This window comes from Amblyraja radiata, chromosome 17 (assembly GCF_010909765.2).
Source record: "Amblyraja radiata isolate CabotCenter1 chromosome 17, sAmbRad1.1.pri, whole genome shotgun sequence".
NCBI classification, from domain to species: Eukaryota; Metazoa; Chordata; class Chondrichthyes; order Rajiformes; family Rajidae; genus Amblyraja; species Amblyraja radiata.
In genome coordinates this window covers 7,172,351-7,186,231 of record NC_045972.1, presented here as the reverse complement: position 1 = coordinate 7,186,231, position 13,881 = coordinate 7,172,351, and the positions used below count along the sequence as shown (strand labels likewise).

The window sequence follows — 13,881 nt, the reverse complement described above, 5'->3', positions numbered from 1 at the left end:
CGGTATTGCTACAGTCATTTAGCTGACAACTCCATTCCAGCTCACAGTCTATTTCACCCTTACATTACAACTCCCTCACCTGAAGAATTGATAAATAAAGTGTTAGGGCAGGATGCAACTTGAGAAATGATTCTCTTTAATAACTTCATTTAAAACGAGCTTGCAATGATGCCGCTGTTGTGAAGGGAAGTGGGTCCCTTATTTCAACAACCTCCAGTTTAAATTCCATTAGGAATATTTTGGAGGAGCAGGAAACCAAGAAAGAGAAGAAAGGCTTGTCCGAGGACGAGGGGAAGTGTGTGAGTTGTGAGCGGGGTTGGGAGTTGCCACTGTGCCGTGGAGATGGAGCGAGTGAGGTAACTGGAGGGCGGGAGCACTCACAGTATCTCTCTCTCTCTGTGTGTTTCACTGCCTCCCACTAACCGGGAATCTGATCTCTCAGCACAGGCGAGCCGACAGAAGCGAAGCCACTGCTGGCTGCATCGGGACTGCTCTCCAGGTATTTTTTCGGTGCTTTGTTTTTTTACAGTCCTGGGATATTGTGGAAGACAGTTTGTAGTGTTACACTGAGAAGTGTTGTATGGTGGAAATCAAATAAGTTAAGACAGAATAGATCAGAATAATAGAATTACACATCCGGCAGAAGGCACAAATTGAAGTCATAGCAAATATTTCAGTAAACGTACCCAAATCTGGGCGCTTTTATGAAAGTAATATGCCGTCAGTATGACCCAGTATTTGGGATAACTTCCCCAGATCAGCTTGGATCTGAGCGCCGTTTACATAGGAACGATGTTTGGTCAACTATGTAAGACTCGGTGCCAATTTCCCGCTGCGTTTTACATCTTTTTACTTCAAACGTTTCGCTCTCAGGATGTCAGGGGGAAACATTGTTATTATTTATGCGTGTGTTTGTCCTGGGTTTCCACGTTTTAAACTTACTGTTGATCAAGCCCAGGGTTATTTTGCTGGTCCGAGTGGCGGCCACAAGCAAGCACGGTGTTGAGAAATAAACTATTTAAACTGGGCTGTGATGGTCCCGGTGTAATCCGTCAGCGGAGGGTCGGGGTTTACAACAAAAAAGGAAGAATCAAACACAATCTTGTAACGTAATGATTTTGCTCGGAAATAATTGTGGAACGGGAAATTAACATTGATGTGCGGTGGTTTCACAGGGCAGGGGGGAGATTGCATTTCAGCGCAGATTTTGCCACCTAATGCATGGACTTGTCTGCTCACCCTCTCCTCACCAACATCCCTCCTGCCATCTGTATGTGTAAATGTTTAAGAAGGAACTGCAGATGCTGGAAAATCGAAGGTAGACAAAAATGCTGGAGGAACTCAGCGGGTGAGGCAGCATCTATGGAGCGAAGGAAATAGGCAACGTTTCGGGACGAAACGTTGCCTATTTCCTTCGCTCCATAGATGCTGCCTCACCCGCTGAGTTTCTCCAGCATTTTTGTCTACCTTTGTATATATATATATATATATATAAATGATTAGCTTTCTGCTCTATTTGATACTTGGCTGGCATTAAGGTATTCGTTCACAGTTCATGCTTCCAGGAACTTACATATATATATGTCCACGTGAATTTCAGGAACATATACCTATACAAGTTCCTGGAAGCATGAACTGTGAACGAATGAGCTTAATGCCAGCCAAGTATCAAATAGGGCAGAAAGCTAATCATTTATATATACAGATGACAGGAGAGATATTATTGAGGAGGGTGAGTAGACAATTCCATGCACTATTAGCCCCTGGAAGAAACTATTGTGTTAAATATATATGTTATATATATATATGTTATATATATATATATATGTTATATATATATATATGTTATATATATATATATATATATATATATATATATATATATATATGTGTGTGTGTGTGTGTGTGTGTGTGTGTAACACAATCATTTATTACATGGGCTAATAATGCACAAGGGAGAAGGTTGGTGTAATTCTGCACCCTCTATGGAGATCACTTGCCCACTATCCCCACTTCCAGAGGATACATCTGCTCGGATTTGCGCCGAGCATAGACAGCAGGTGGAGACATAAACACAGAATGAAATAGAAAGGGAAAGAACCGATAATGCTCAAACCGGCAGGCAGCGTCGGTGGAGGGATGAACTGCATGAATTAATCCAATGAATGACCTGTCAGATTTGGGATAATGTGTTTTTGGATTAGAAGTGAGGCACATTCTGAGGGTAACATACATAGACACAAAATGCCGGAGTAGCTCTGAGGGACCCAGGCAGCATCTATGGAGAGAAGGAATGGGCGACGTTTCAGGTCGAGAGATACTGCCTGTCCTGCTGAGTTACTCCAGCATCTTGTGTCTACCTTCAGTGTAAATCAGCACCTGCAGTTCCTGCCTGCACATCGGGGGTAACATATTGGATGTTATATTTAAGAGGAGTTAAGAAGGTGTGATTAAAGACAGCTCGAAATAACGCGTTTTGAGTTTTGGAGGCAGAACATATATAGGTTTACTTAGAAATTCAACAAAAAGCAAGCACTGTGACTTATCTGGATGTCAGGGAGCATGTCCTGTATACAGAGGAAATTTCTATTGGAGACTGAACAACTCACCAACTTTGTTGAACGGCAATGAGAGAGGTAATTAAATGCTGGCCTTGCTTGTGACACACACACACATATATATGTGTGTGTGTCGATATATATATATATCGATATACATATGCACGCACACACACACACACACACACACACACACACACACACACACACACACACACACACACACACACAAAAAATTCCTCTATTGTTAACTGTACAATATAAATGAAAGAAAACACCCCTGAATTATCATATTCTTACCTCAACACTTAAAATGCTTTTATCCTTAATGTAAAATAATAAGATTTGAATTGTACACCACATAAATTCATGCCATTTTTCTGATCAAGCAGTAATCTGGAAGTAAAGCAACATTTCCCATGCTCAAATAGAGTGAAGCTAATCCTCTCCTTAGAATTATCTTATAACCTGGAGCACATACAGTAGCTCCAGGTTCCCTGGAATGTCACGAGAGCCATAATTATTCCAAGCATATGATCTCAATTCTTTGAAGTAATATGAACAGTTCCTTACATTTGAAAATTGAGGTACTCGGATCGAAGCTACAGTAAATGTTTCTTTTACTGATCACCCAAGGCTGTCAGTGTCACTATTGGGGCATTAGCTGGTATCTTATTCCTAAGGCTTCTTGGCCAAAGTCGAAAAGCTACTTCTCCATGGCATTCTTGTTTATTTGTTTTTTTGGTGCAATTATTTTAGTAATACATTAAAATATCACTAAAAGAATGATTTAGTTTAGTTAATGACACTGACACCGAATCACATGGAATTTTGTCATTTGTAAACCAGATTTGTAAAGTTTGTTCGGCTGTATGTCCACAACACAACATCAGAAAAAGCAGAGTATTGTTTTAATATAAAATATCCTTGGAAATATAACTGTATCAAACATAAAGAGAATAAGCAGGGAGTATTGTTATATTATTTGTCAGGCCTTCAGTTACTCTTGAAGTGCAACATAGATTATACTGAGCTCAGGCGTTCAGAAAAACTAATTTGCTGCTTTTAATTGATATAAACTTTGTGGTGTGGCCTGACCTAGTTTCCTGAAGCCAAACAATTTAGGGATCATGAATCATTAGGAAAAATACTGTATGTAAGGAAAAGAATGTCACTGTGTGTTAGCACTTTGCACAGGTGACTATAAAAGCATCATTGAACCATTGACTAAAGGATTAAAGCTAAATAATTTAAACAGACTTGTACACCCTCCTCCCTCCTACCTCTTAGGCAATTGTCTATACCCATAATAAAAAACCCCATATATTTCTGATTTTCATAATATTCTCTAGTACATATCTGTTGAATGGCTTTGGAATTTCATCTAAATGACATTCCCTTTGTTATCATTTTATTTGCTTCCTCAAAATGTTCAGCTGGCGTAGATTGGCACGATTTAATCACAAATCTCAGCTGGCTCCCTCTCGTTATTTTGTCCAACCTTCAGAGAGTTCTAGTTAATTCCCCACAGCAGACTTCTAATTTTTCTGGATAATCACTCCATCCTTCTTAAATTAAAGAAATATTAAAGTATTTGAAAAGTGCAAGGAATATGCCCTGAAATGTTGGAATATCATTGGAATTACTATTAGCTGCACAATAAAATACATTTCTTAACCGTCAACAAAACAGTCCAATGAGTATTTTCTGCCAATATGCTCACAATATACATTTAATTGAGCAATAAAAGTCGCAGAATTAATCAGCAAATCTATTTTCTATTAAGGAACTTGGAATTGTATTATATATATGCAGTTATTATCAACTCTTCCAAAAAAATAAAATAATTAATATAAAGTCACATGCAGACAAAATGTTCTTGTGCTGTGAGAGGTCCAGTATATATGTAATATTGCACCTCCAGCTTCTTGGACATTACAAAACCATGTGTTAAATAGCTACTGAGCTAAATGCAAATCACACACAGCAAAGTTTCACTGGTATCACAGAACACGGTACACGTTTAGAGCATTGCAGAGCACAGTATTAAGACAACTAGACAAAAAATGCTGGAGTAACTCAGGCAGCATCTCTGGAGAGAAGGAATGGGTGACGTTTCAGGTTGAGACCCTTCTTCAGGCTGTAGGCTTGAATCCCAATTTGGCAAATTATGAACTTGAAATCAAAATGCTCTGGTAATCTGGAATAGTAAACTCATTATAAACATTTCTGGATTGATATAAAAACATTTCTTACTGTTTTTGGCCATCAGGTAACCGCAGAGCATGACTATTTGTTTATTAATGTCTTCTTAAAGGCCAATTAGATATTCAGTAATCTATCGTCCTCAAGTAATGGAATATCTGATGGGGTTTGACATCTATCAGTGTGTTAAAGTGTTTGGGTGATGAGCCAAATAAACTCGATTAATTGCCATCTATCGTAGTATGGAAAGAGATTTATGTATGATTCGCTACCATTCCTTAAAATAAACTAATGTGAGACTTCTTAACAATATTATTCATCCATAAGTATTTGTCTTGGGACTGTTAATGTAATGTATAAGCATTGTGTAAATCCTTGACTATATTCTAGCTAGAATAGTGTGTGTGTTTATTTGTGTGTGTGTGCATGCATGTGTGTGAGTGTGCGTGTGTGTGTATGCGTGCGTGTGTGTGTGTGCGTGTGAGTGTGTGTGTGTATGTGTGCGTGTGTGTGTGTGTGTGTGTATGCGTGCGTTCATATGTGTGTGCGTGCGTTCATGTGTGTGTGTGTGTGTGTGGAGATCTTAACATCATACCTTCAAAATTACATTAACAGATTTGAAGAAAATTGAAAGTAAGAAAATGTGACTTAACGCTAAATTTTGAAGAATAGCTGAAAAAGCTTGTGACAGGATTTGTAATTTAAACAGTGCAATCATTGATAATGTAAAACATATTGGGCTCAGATCGCACTCATAACAGTAGAAGGTTTTTAAAATTAACAAGGCTGAAATGTTATTTTTCTCAAGTAGTGGTTACATGAATTGATCGCAGTTGACTGGATTGTACCAAATCAAAGACTAATACAGAACAAGATGATCACTGAAACCATAGACCTGTCATTAGTAGTATGCAGCTATCTGCGCTATGATGTAGGTTGACTTTATTGGGTATATTTTTGTCTTTAGATGTGAGAAATGAACTGTAAAATATTGCTGTTTAAGAGGGAATTGCAGATGCTGGAAAATCGAAGGTAGACAAAAATACTGGAGAAACTCAGCGGGTGAGGCAGCATCTTTGGAGCGAAGGAAATAGGCGACATTTCGGGCCGAAACCCTTGTTATTTTCAAATATTATTTGAAGCTTTACCTGTGTTTGTCACAAAATGTAGTAGAGCATATAATGAGACAAAGTTGTTAATAAAAATAAGGTAACAAAAATAAGTTAAAAGGACATGAATAATCTTTTCTCTTCAATATTTTGTGACTTTATTTGGAAGCTACCACGGCATTGCTCACAGTAAATAAGAGACTACCTTTTCTGATAAAGTAGAAGTATGATAACATGTAATTTGGGATCTCATCCTGCTATTAGTTGTGTCATTTAAGGCTTCCAATATCTAATTGCACTAAATTGGGATAATCTGTGCATAAATATTTGTTAATGCTGAATAAAGCTTTTTGTAGATTGCTATGTAGTAATTTTAAATAAAGAGTCCTTTCGCAGGTGTTAAACAGCAGGAGACAACGTGTGTTTTTTGTCTTCTTTTGCAGTGTGATATTTGACATGAACTTTTTGTAAAATCACATTCATCTTTGCCAATTCAGCGGGACAGGCAGCATCTCTGGAGAGAAGGAATGGGTGACGTTTTGGGTCGAGACCCTTCTTCACACTCTGCTCCGTCTAGCAGAGCTGGTCCTCACCCTTAACGTCGGTTAACCCTTGGTTAAGGTTGAGGAACAGCTCCAGAGATCCTTCTCTCCAGAGATGCTGCCTGTCCTGCTGAGTTACTCCAGCATTTTGTGTCTATCTGCGGTTTATACCAGCATCTGCAGTTCCTTCCTACACAACTTTGGCAATTACCTGATTATTAATTCTTCTGCTGATGAGATGGGTTTTTCTCCGTCGATTCTGCCTGCATCCTGATTACAAATACCTCTCTGAGATCATCTTGTCAGTCCTAAAGGGTCTCAGCCTCTCTGGTCGAGCCACACAACTGAATCCCTTCATCCCCAGCATGATCCAAGAAAAAAACATTTGCTTAAATCATTTACATCTTTCCATAAGTGTGGCATCCAGAACATTATACTCCAGTTGTGGCTGAACTAGCATTTAAAAAAGTCTTTCCACATTCTCTTCTTTTGTGGTTTATATCATCGATTTGGATGAGAATGTACAAGGCATGGTTAGTAAGCTTACAGATGAAACTAAAATGGGTGGTATTGTAGATAGTGAAGATAGTTATCAAAAAATTACAGCAGCCTCCTGATCAGTTGGGCAAGAGGGGTGAGGAATAGTTAATTGAGTTTAATGTACATCAGTGTGTGGCGTTGCATTTTAGGAAGTCAAACCAAGGACCTTCACAGTGGGCCCTGGGGAGTGATGTAGAACAGAGGGGTGTACAGGTACATAGCTCTTTGAAACTGGCGTCACAGGTAGATAGGGTGGTCAAGAAGGCCTTCAGTACATTGGTCTTCATCAGTCAGGGTATTGAGTGTAGATGTTGGGATGTCACGTTACAGTTGTACAAGACATTGGTGAGAACACATTTGGAGTATTGTGTTCAGTTTTGGTCACCCAGATATAGGAAGAATGTTGTTAAGCTGGAAAGAGTGCAGAGAAGATTTACGAGGATGTTGCCAGGACTCAAAGGCCTGGGCTGTAGGGGGAGGTTGAGCAGGCTAGGACTTTATTCCTTGGAGCACAGGAAGATGAGGGGTGACCTTATAGAAGTATATAAGACCAGTAGGCGAATAGATAGTCTTTTAACCAGAGTAGGGGAATCACAAACCAGATGACATAGGTTTAAGTGAGAGGGGAAATATTTAAAAGGAACCTGATGGGCAACTATTTTACTAGTTAGAGTGATGTTGGCCACACGCGGGCAAGTGGAACGTGTAGATGGGGCATCTTGGATGGCATGGGCATGTTAGGCTGAAAGGCCTGTTTCCATGCTGTGTGACTCTATGCCTCGATGACATTAACCCACATATGTCCTTTATTCTGTCTGCAACCTTCCTCTAACACTATAGTCTTTCTCTGTCCTCTGATTTATGACTATTGTTTTGTTTATTTGTTAAACCTCTGGCTTTACATTTGGAAGGGAGGGAGGAGAGGAATAAAAACATCTCTCTTGGACGGGTTTTAGCTGAAACATCTCCACCTTAAAAACACCATTGTTAAATTACAGTTTTGTTTTCATTTCATTTGGTTCACATCTGGTCTCATCCTGTTAAAACCGACTCTTCACCAATTGGAGGACAAGAGATGTAAAATGTTAATATTTAAAGGAAGGGAGATCGTGTCAGTGAATAAAAAATGAGTTGATTCATCTGTGAATGTACGTAGCAGGAAATTAAGGAGAGATGTTGTCGGATTGTAAATACCGATAGTATAAATTAATGCATGAGTTGTGTTTCGATTCTATTCCATCAAACTCAAGCGGGAATTTTATGTTGGAGAACCATACCATGAGAACGAATGCATGAACTGGAATGATGAAAGCAATGAGTGCGTGTATATGTGACATGAAAGCTAGGACAGCCTATTCAGCCCCTTGTGCCTGGTCCACTGTTCCATCAGATTGTGGTGACCTTCCTTGCGTAGGGAGATCACATCAGTACACACTATTTTGGCAGCAGTCTCACTAGGTCCCATTTCATTACAATAAAATATCTCCACAAATTTACTTACTTGCATAAAAGTCAAATCCATTTTCCTAACTAATTTCTTGCTCCATCTGATGAATCTTCAATAATGTGTGCACGAGTTCTCTCGGGACTCCTTTAAACATCAACACCTTTCAACTTGATTGTCTGATACTTTATTGTGACGTGTATGTGGTACAGTGAGATTCTTTGTTTGCAGACAGTGCAAGTATGCAAGTGTAATGGCAGCCACGTAAAGGATGCTGTCAAAGTTACCAAAGTGTTCAATATAGGGGCAATCCTCCCCCCCTCCTTCACCGTCCTCTTTGTTCTTGGTGGTCCTTGTTCTTGGTGGCACGTCCTCCACCGACCGCCGGCGCTCACGCTGGTGATGGTTCCCCGACGGCCCCCGGTCCCTCTCGACGACGTCTCTCTTGCTCGCATAGACCGCATTCCCGCCAGACCATGTATCATCAGCAAAGTGAATGTATTATACTTGATGCCTTCATCCAAATTACAACTATAGTGCACAGACATCTATCACTAACCTACTCCCGACACCAATTGCTGCAGTAGACAATAGACAATGGACAATAGGTGCAGGAGTAGGCCATTCGGCCCTTCATACCTCATTATTGCAGCAGTTCACCTGCACTTTTTGTCCTTTTACATTAAATGTACATTCATTTTATTTCCCTACTATCGATGTCAGCCTAACTGGTCTACAATTCTCTTTTCTATTTCTATTTTGATGTACTATTCCAACCTGAAAGATTCTAGTTTCACTACCCTGCAGTTTGCCCTACCAATAGCCCTCGTTATCGGATTTGCTGGGACATTTTAATTTAAGTGAAGCCCATCCCAACAGAATAGCCCGTACCCTTTCCCCCAGCATTGGTGCAACAACCCTACAATTGAAACCTACTTCTCCCACACCAACCTTTGGGCAATTTAATGGTGCTTTCATTGTCACATGTGCAAAGTGCAAACGCACAGTGAAATTATTTTCTTACAAACAGTCCAGTAGAGTATTGCCCTACCTAAGCACATTTCTGATTAGCAGATTGTACAGAAATAGTCGCTGATACTGTGTGCAAGTGACGCCAGGCCTTGTCGCCATTGTCAAAGTCCAGTCCGGCCTCTAGTTGTTATGAGCGGTGCCCATTCCAGGCGAGCCCCAGGTTGCTGTAGGGCCTCCAGGCGTCGCCTTCCCATGGATCGAACAGCGAACCCACGTCCCTCTCCTCATTCATCCACCTCTGTTCCCCGGGGGGTGGGAGCCTCTCGCAGCCGGCCTTGAGGGTGCAGTAGGCCAGACCGCCGGTTTCCTCTCCTCTCCTACCCGCCACATCCATCGTCACCGGCTCCATCTCTGGTCTTCGAGGAGAACACGGGTTGGCTCAGCAGCTCCCCCCTTTTAACTCCCGAATGTTATTGATACTATACTAATGTGTATGGGGCTTTGGTTCTTTTTAATTTAATAAGGACCCTACCTGATCATAATTCTTCCGCAGACCCCCTTCTTAATTCTACCAATGTGATTTGTTCTGTCACGGACTAAAGCATGGATTAATACCCTCTCACTCAGTCCGTCTCCAGCCTCTTACTCCTTACACTGGCAGGCAACATCGTTTTAGGGACATAGTCATACACGCAGAGAACTGTGCTCATCTTCAGATCTCTGCTTTCTTATCATTACTGCATTGTTTATGAAGGCCCCCCTCCCCCAGTGCACCACAGTGGTTGGTTTATCCATTCTTTTCTCACATCTCTATGGGCTATGAACAAGGGTCTGGGTTCCTCTAATTTTACTTCCAGGAGCCCAATATTTGTTTGACTTGTGGCCACACCCCTTCTCTTCCTTTTGACTGATCATTTGCGAATCTCAGCCTCAAAGCTGTGACTCTGAAGGAAAATATCCAGGTAAGATTCCGCCACTCCACCTGATGCATTGCCATAGACACAAAATGCTGGAGTAACTCAGCGGGTGAGGCAGCATCTCTGGAGAGAAGGAACGGGCGAAATTTCGGGCCGAGACCCTTCTTCAGACTGATGCCAGGGGAGAGGGCGGGACAAAGATAGAATGTAGGTGGAGGCAGTAAGACTGGTGGGAGAACTGGGAAGGGGATGGAGAGAGAAAACAAGGACAGTCTGAAGTTAGAGAAGTCAATGTTCATACCGCTGGGGTGTAAACTACCCAAGCGAAATATGAGATGCTGTTGCTCCAATTTGCGCTGGGCCTCACTCTGACAATGGTGGAGGCCCAGAACAAAAAGGTCAGATTGGGATAGGGAGAGGGAATTGAAGTGCTGAGCCACCGGGAGATCAGGTAGGTTAAGACGGACTGAGCGGAGGTGTTGAGTGAAACGATCGCCGAGCCTGCGCTTGGTCTCGCCGATGTAGAGAAGTTGACACCTGGAACAGCGGATACAGTAGATGAGGTTGGAGAAGGACCTCTGCCTCACCTGGAAAGACAGGTGTTGCATCTGCAGTTGCAGGGGAAGGTGCCTGGGGAGGGGGTGCTTTGGGTGGGAAGGGAAGAATTGACCATGGAGTTTCGGAGGGAGCGGTCTCAGTGGAAAGCAGAAAGGGGTGGAGATGGGAAGATGCGGCCAGTAATGGGATCCCGTTGGAGGTGGCGAAAATGCTGTATGCGACGGCTGATGGGGTGGAAGGTGAGGACAAGGGGGACTCTGTCCTTATTACGAATGGGGGGAGGGGGAGTAAGAGCGGAGCTGCGGGATATCGAGGAGACCCAAGTGAGAGCCTCATCAGTAATGGAATAGAGGAACCCCCGTTTCCTAAAGAATGAGGACATCTCTGATGCCCTGGTATGGAACACCTCATCCTGGGCTCAGATGCAGCGTAGACCGAGGAATTGGGAGTAGGGGATGGAGTCTTTACAGGAAGCAGGGTGGGAATATGCATTACCATATCTGAATCTCTGATATTAGCTCAGAGCTGAATGTCAACTTGCAGACTGATTTCTGGCATGATTACCACAGTTCTCAATGGTTTAGATAGATCGATACTTTATTGTCACATGTACCGTGAAGGTACAGTGAAATTATTTGTTATAACACACAGCACACAAGAGTCGCCACAAGGCGCGAACAAAGTTACAAAGTACCCTGAAATATTGTTGCTCCCTTCTTCTTCCTCCCCCCACCCCCACCCCCACCCCCACCCCCACCCCCACCCCCGGAAACCAGAGCACTCAGAGGAAATCAATTTATTCAATTTATTTAGTTGGTGAATATGCTACCAACCAATTAAATAGCTAAAAAATCATTAATATATCTTTAAATTACAATCAGATGACATGAACATGCAGAAGATTTTATTTGAAAGGGTTCGTTCGTCTATCTTTCTAGTTTCTTTTTAATATAACACAAGTGTTACCTCTCTGTCATATTATTAATAATAATAATAATAATGCATTTTATTTGCTGGCGCCTTTCTGGACACCCAAGGACACCTTACAGGACATAAAATCACAATACATTTATCAATATTAAAATCAAGTTGATTTAAAAAAAACAAAAAAAACAAAACAAAATACACAAAACATTTTAAGTCATTAAAATCAGGGTGAACATGGTGGAAGTTATGTCGGGTATGCTAATCTAAACAGGTGTGTTTTGAGTTGTGATTTGAATTGATCGATAGTGTCCAGGTGACGGAAAGGAGGTGGGAGAGTGTTCCAGAGACGTGGGGCAGAGCAGCTGAAGTCTAAATGTGGGGACAGTTAAAATTGCAGCTGAGGAGGATTGTATTGTATTTTCATATTTTGTTCCTCCAGCAGGATTGAATAGATTATGTTCAAAACAATGCTAGAAAAATGTTTGCTACTTAAAGAAAGCAATTGTTACTGTAAATCTCAGTCATATAATTTGAGAAGCCTAACTCAATGGAATGCGAGCTTTAATACAACCAAGTCTTTGATTTATTTCCAGGAACTTCTGATACCTTGTCTAAAAGTTGCTGCCTCTTCCAAGTTACTTTTGATTATCTTTGGACCCTCAAGATGGAAGAATTGAAGCATTAGCAAAGGTTGGATTTGTGGATCCAGAGTGGATAGAAGCTGAATCCACTGATATAATCGCCACCATAGAAATGGCTTTCTAGCTCTTCTGCGGGCACAAGACTGCAATACAACACCTAAGTTTACACTAATAGTGTAGACGGATCTCCGTCAGTCCCGTGTTAAGATCTTCGCAGTGCTCGTTCCTTGCTCCTGGATTCTCCTACTGGTCTTGGTGCAGAGATGACTGAGCTCACAGGCAGAGTATCTCCAAACCCACTTGGTGTTGTTACAGCTCCCTGTGTGTCCAAGGTGGAGCTACGTGTATCCTGCAAATCCTTGTTGGACAGAGATACTCTCAATAAGTCTGATCCATCCGTGGTACTGTTGATGCAGTCTCAAGGACACTGGGTGGAGGTAGGTGAATGTCAATAGCGATTACGTGTCGAAAATATGAGTCCATCTGGTTGTGTTTTTGCATGAGCACGTATAAGATTAATTTTAGACAGCTAATTATGAAAGATGTGCACATAAATTTGTTACAACAACCCCCTATTAAAGTTGTAGATTGACCTTGCCAATTAATAGATGATGGAATACATTAGTGGTTCCAGAGAGTGCAAAATAAATTTAATTTAGTTTATTTTAGAGATGTAGCGTGGAAACAGGCCCTTCGGCCCACCGAGTCCACGCTGACCAGCGATCCCAGCACACTAACACTATTCTACACACACAATACAATACAATACAATACAATTCAATTTATTGTCATTTGGACCCCTTGAGGTCCAAACGAAATGTCGTTTCCGCAGCCATACATTACAAAACAAAAAAGACCCGAGACACAACACAGTTTACACAAACATCCATCACATTGCTGTGATGGAAGGCAAAAAAAACTTATCTCTCCACTGCACTCTCCCCCCCCGATGTCAGAGTCAGAGTCAAAGTCAAAGTCCCCGGCTGGCGATGGCGATTGTCCCGCGGCCATTAAAGCCACGCCGGGTGATGCAAGGTCGCGCACCGGGTCTTGGTGTTAGAGCCCCCGGCGTGCGCTCGCAAAGTCCCGCAGCCATTCCAAGCCAGGCGGGGCGATGGTGTAAGGCCCCGCTCAGGTGCTCTTCAACCCCGCAACTCGGGCGGGAGAAATCGCCGTTGCGGAAGCCCCGAAAAGCGGTCACCCAGCAGGGACCCGCGGGCTCCCGGTGCCGCACTCCGCCAAACCCGCAGTTGCAGCCTCCGAAACTCCGGAGGTCGGGTGTTAGCAGCGTCCACCACCGCTCCACCCGCTCTGGACTCGGCCAGCCCCGTGACGGTGAGTAGTCGGCAGCTCCGCAGCTGGAACCCCAGGTCGTTCCTGTTGGAGGCCGCTCCACGTTGCAGCCCCAACGACAACGGAGACCCGACAAAGAAAAGGTCGGGTCTCCCGTGCAGGGGAAAGATGTTAA

General features: G+C 42.3%; 1 protein-coding gene across 1 annotated transcript in view; it reads left to right on the top strand.

The window, feature by feature from the left end:
• Positions 1-256: 256 nt before the first annotated feature.
• Positions 257-13,881, top strand: part of cpne7 (copine 7) — a 181,615-nt gene continuing 167,990 nt past the window's right edge. The window contains exons 1-2 of the mRNA XM_033035666.1: positions 257-499; positions 12,366-12,850. Of these exons, the coding sequence (XP_032891557.1) occupies positions 12,677-12,850 (174 nt within the window). The 5' untranslated portion in view covers positions 257-499; positions 12,366-12,676. The remainder of the gene's footprint in view (positions 500-12,365; positions 12,851-13,881) is intronic.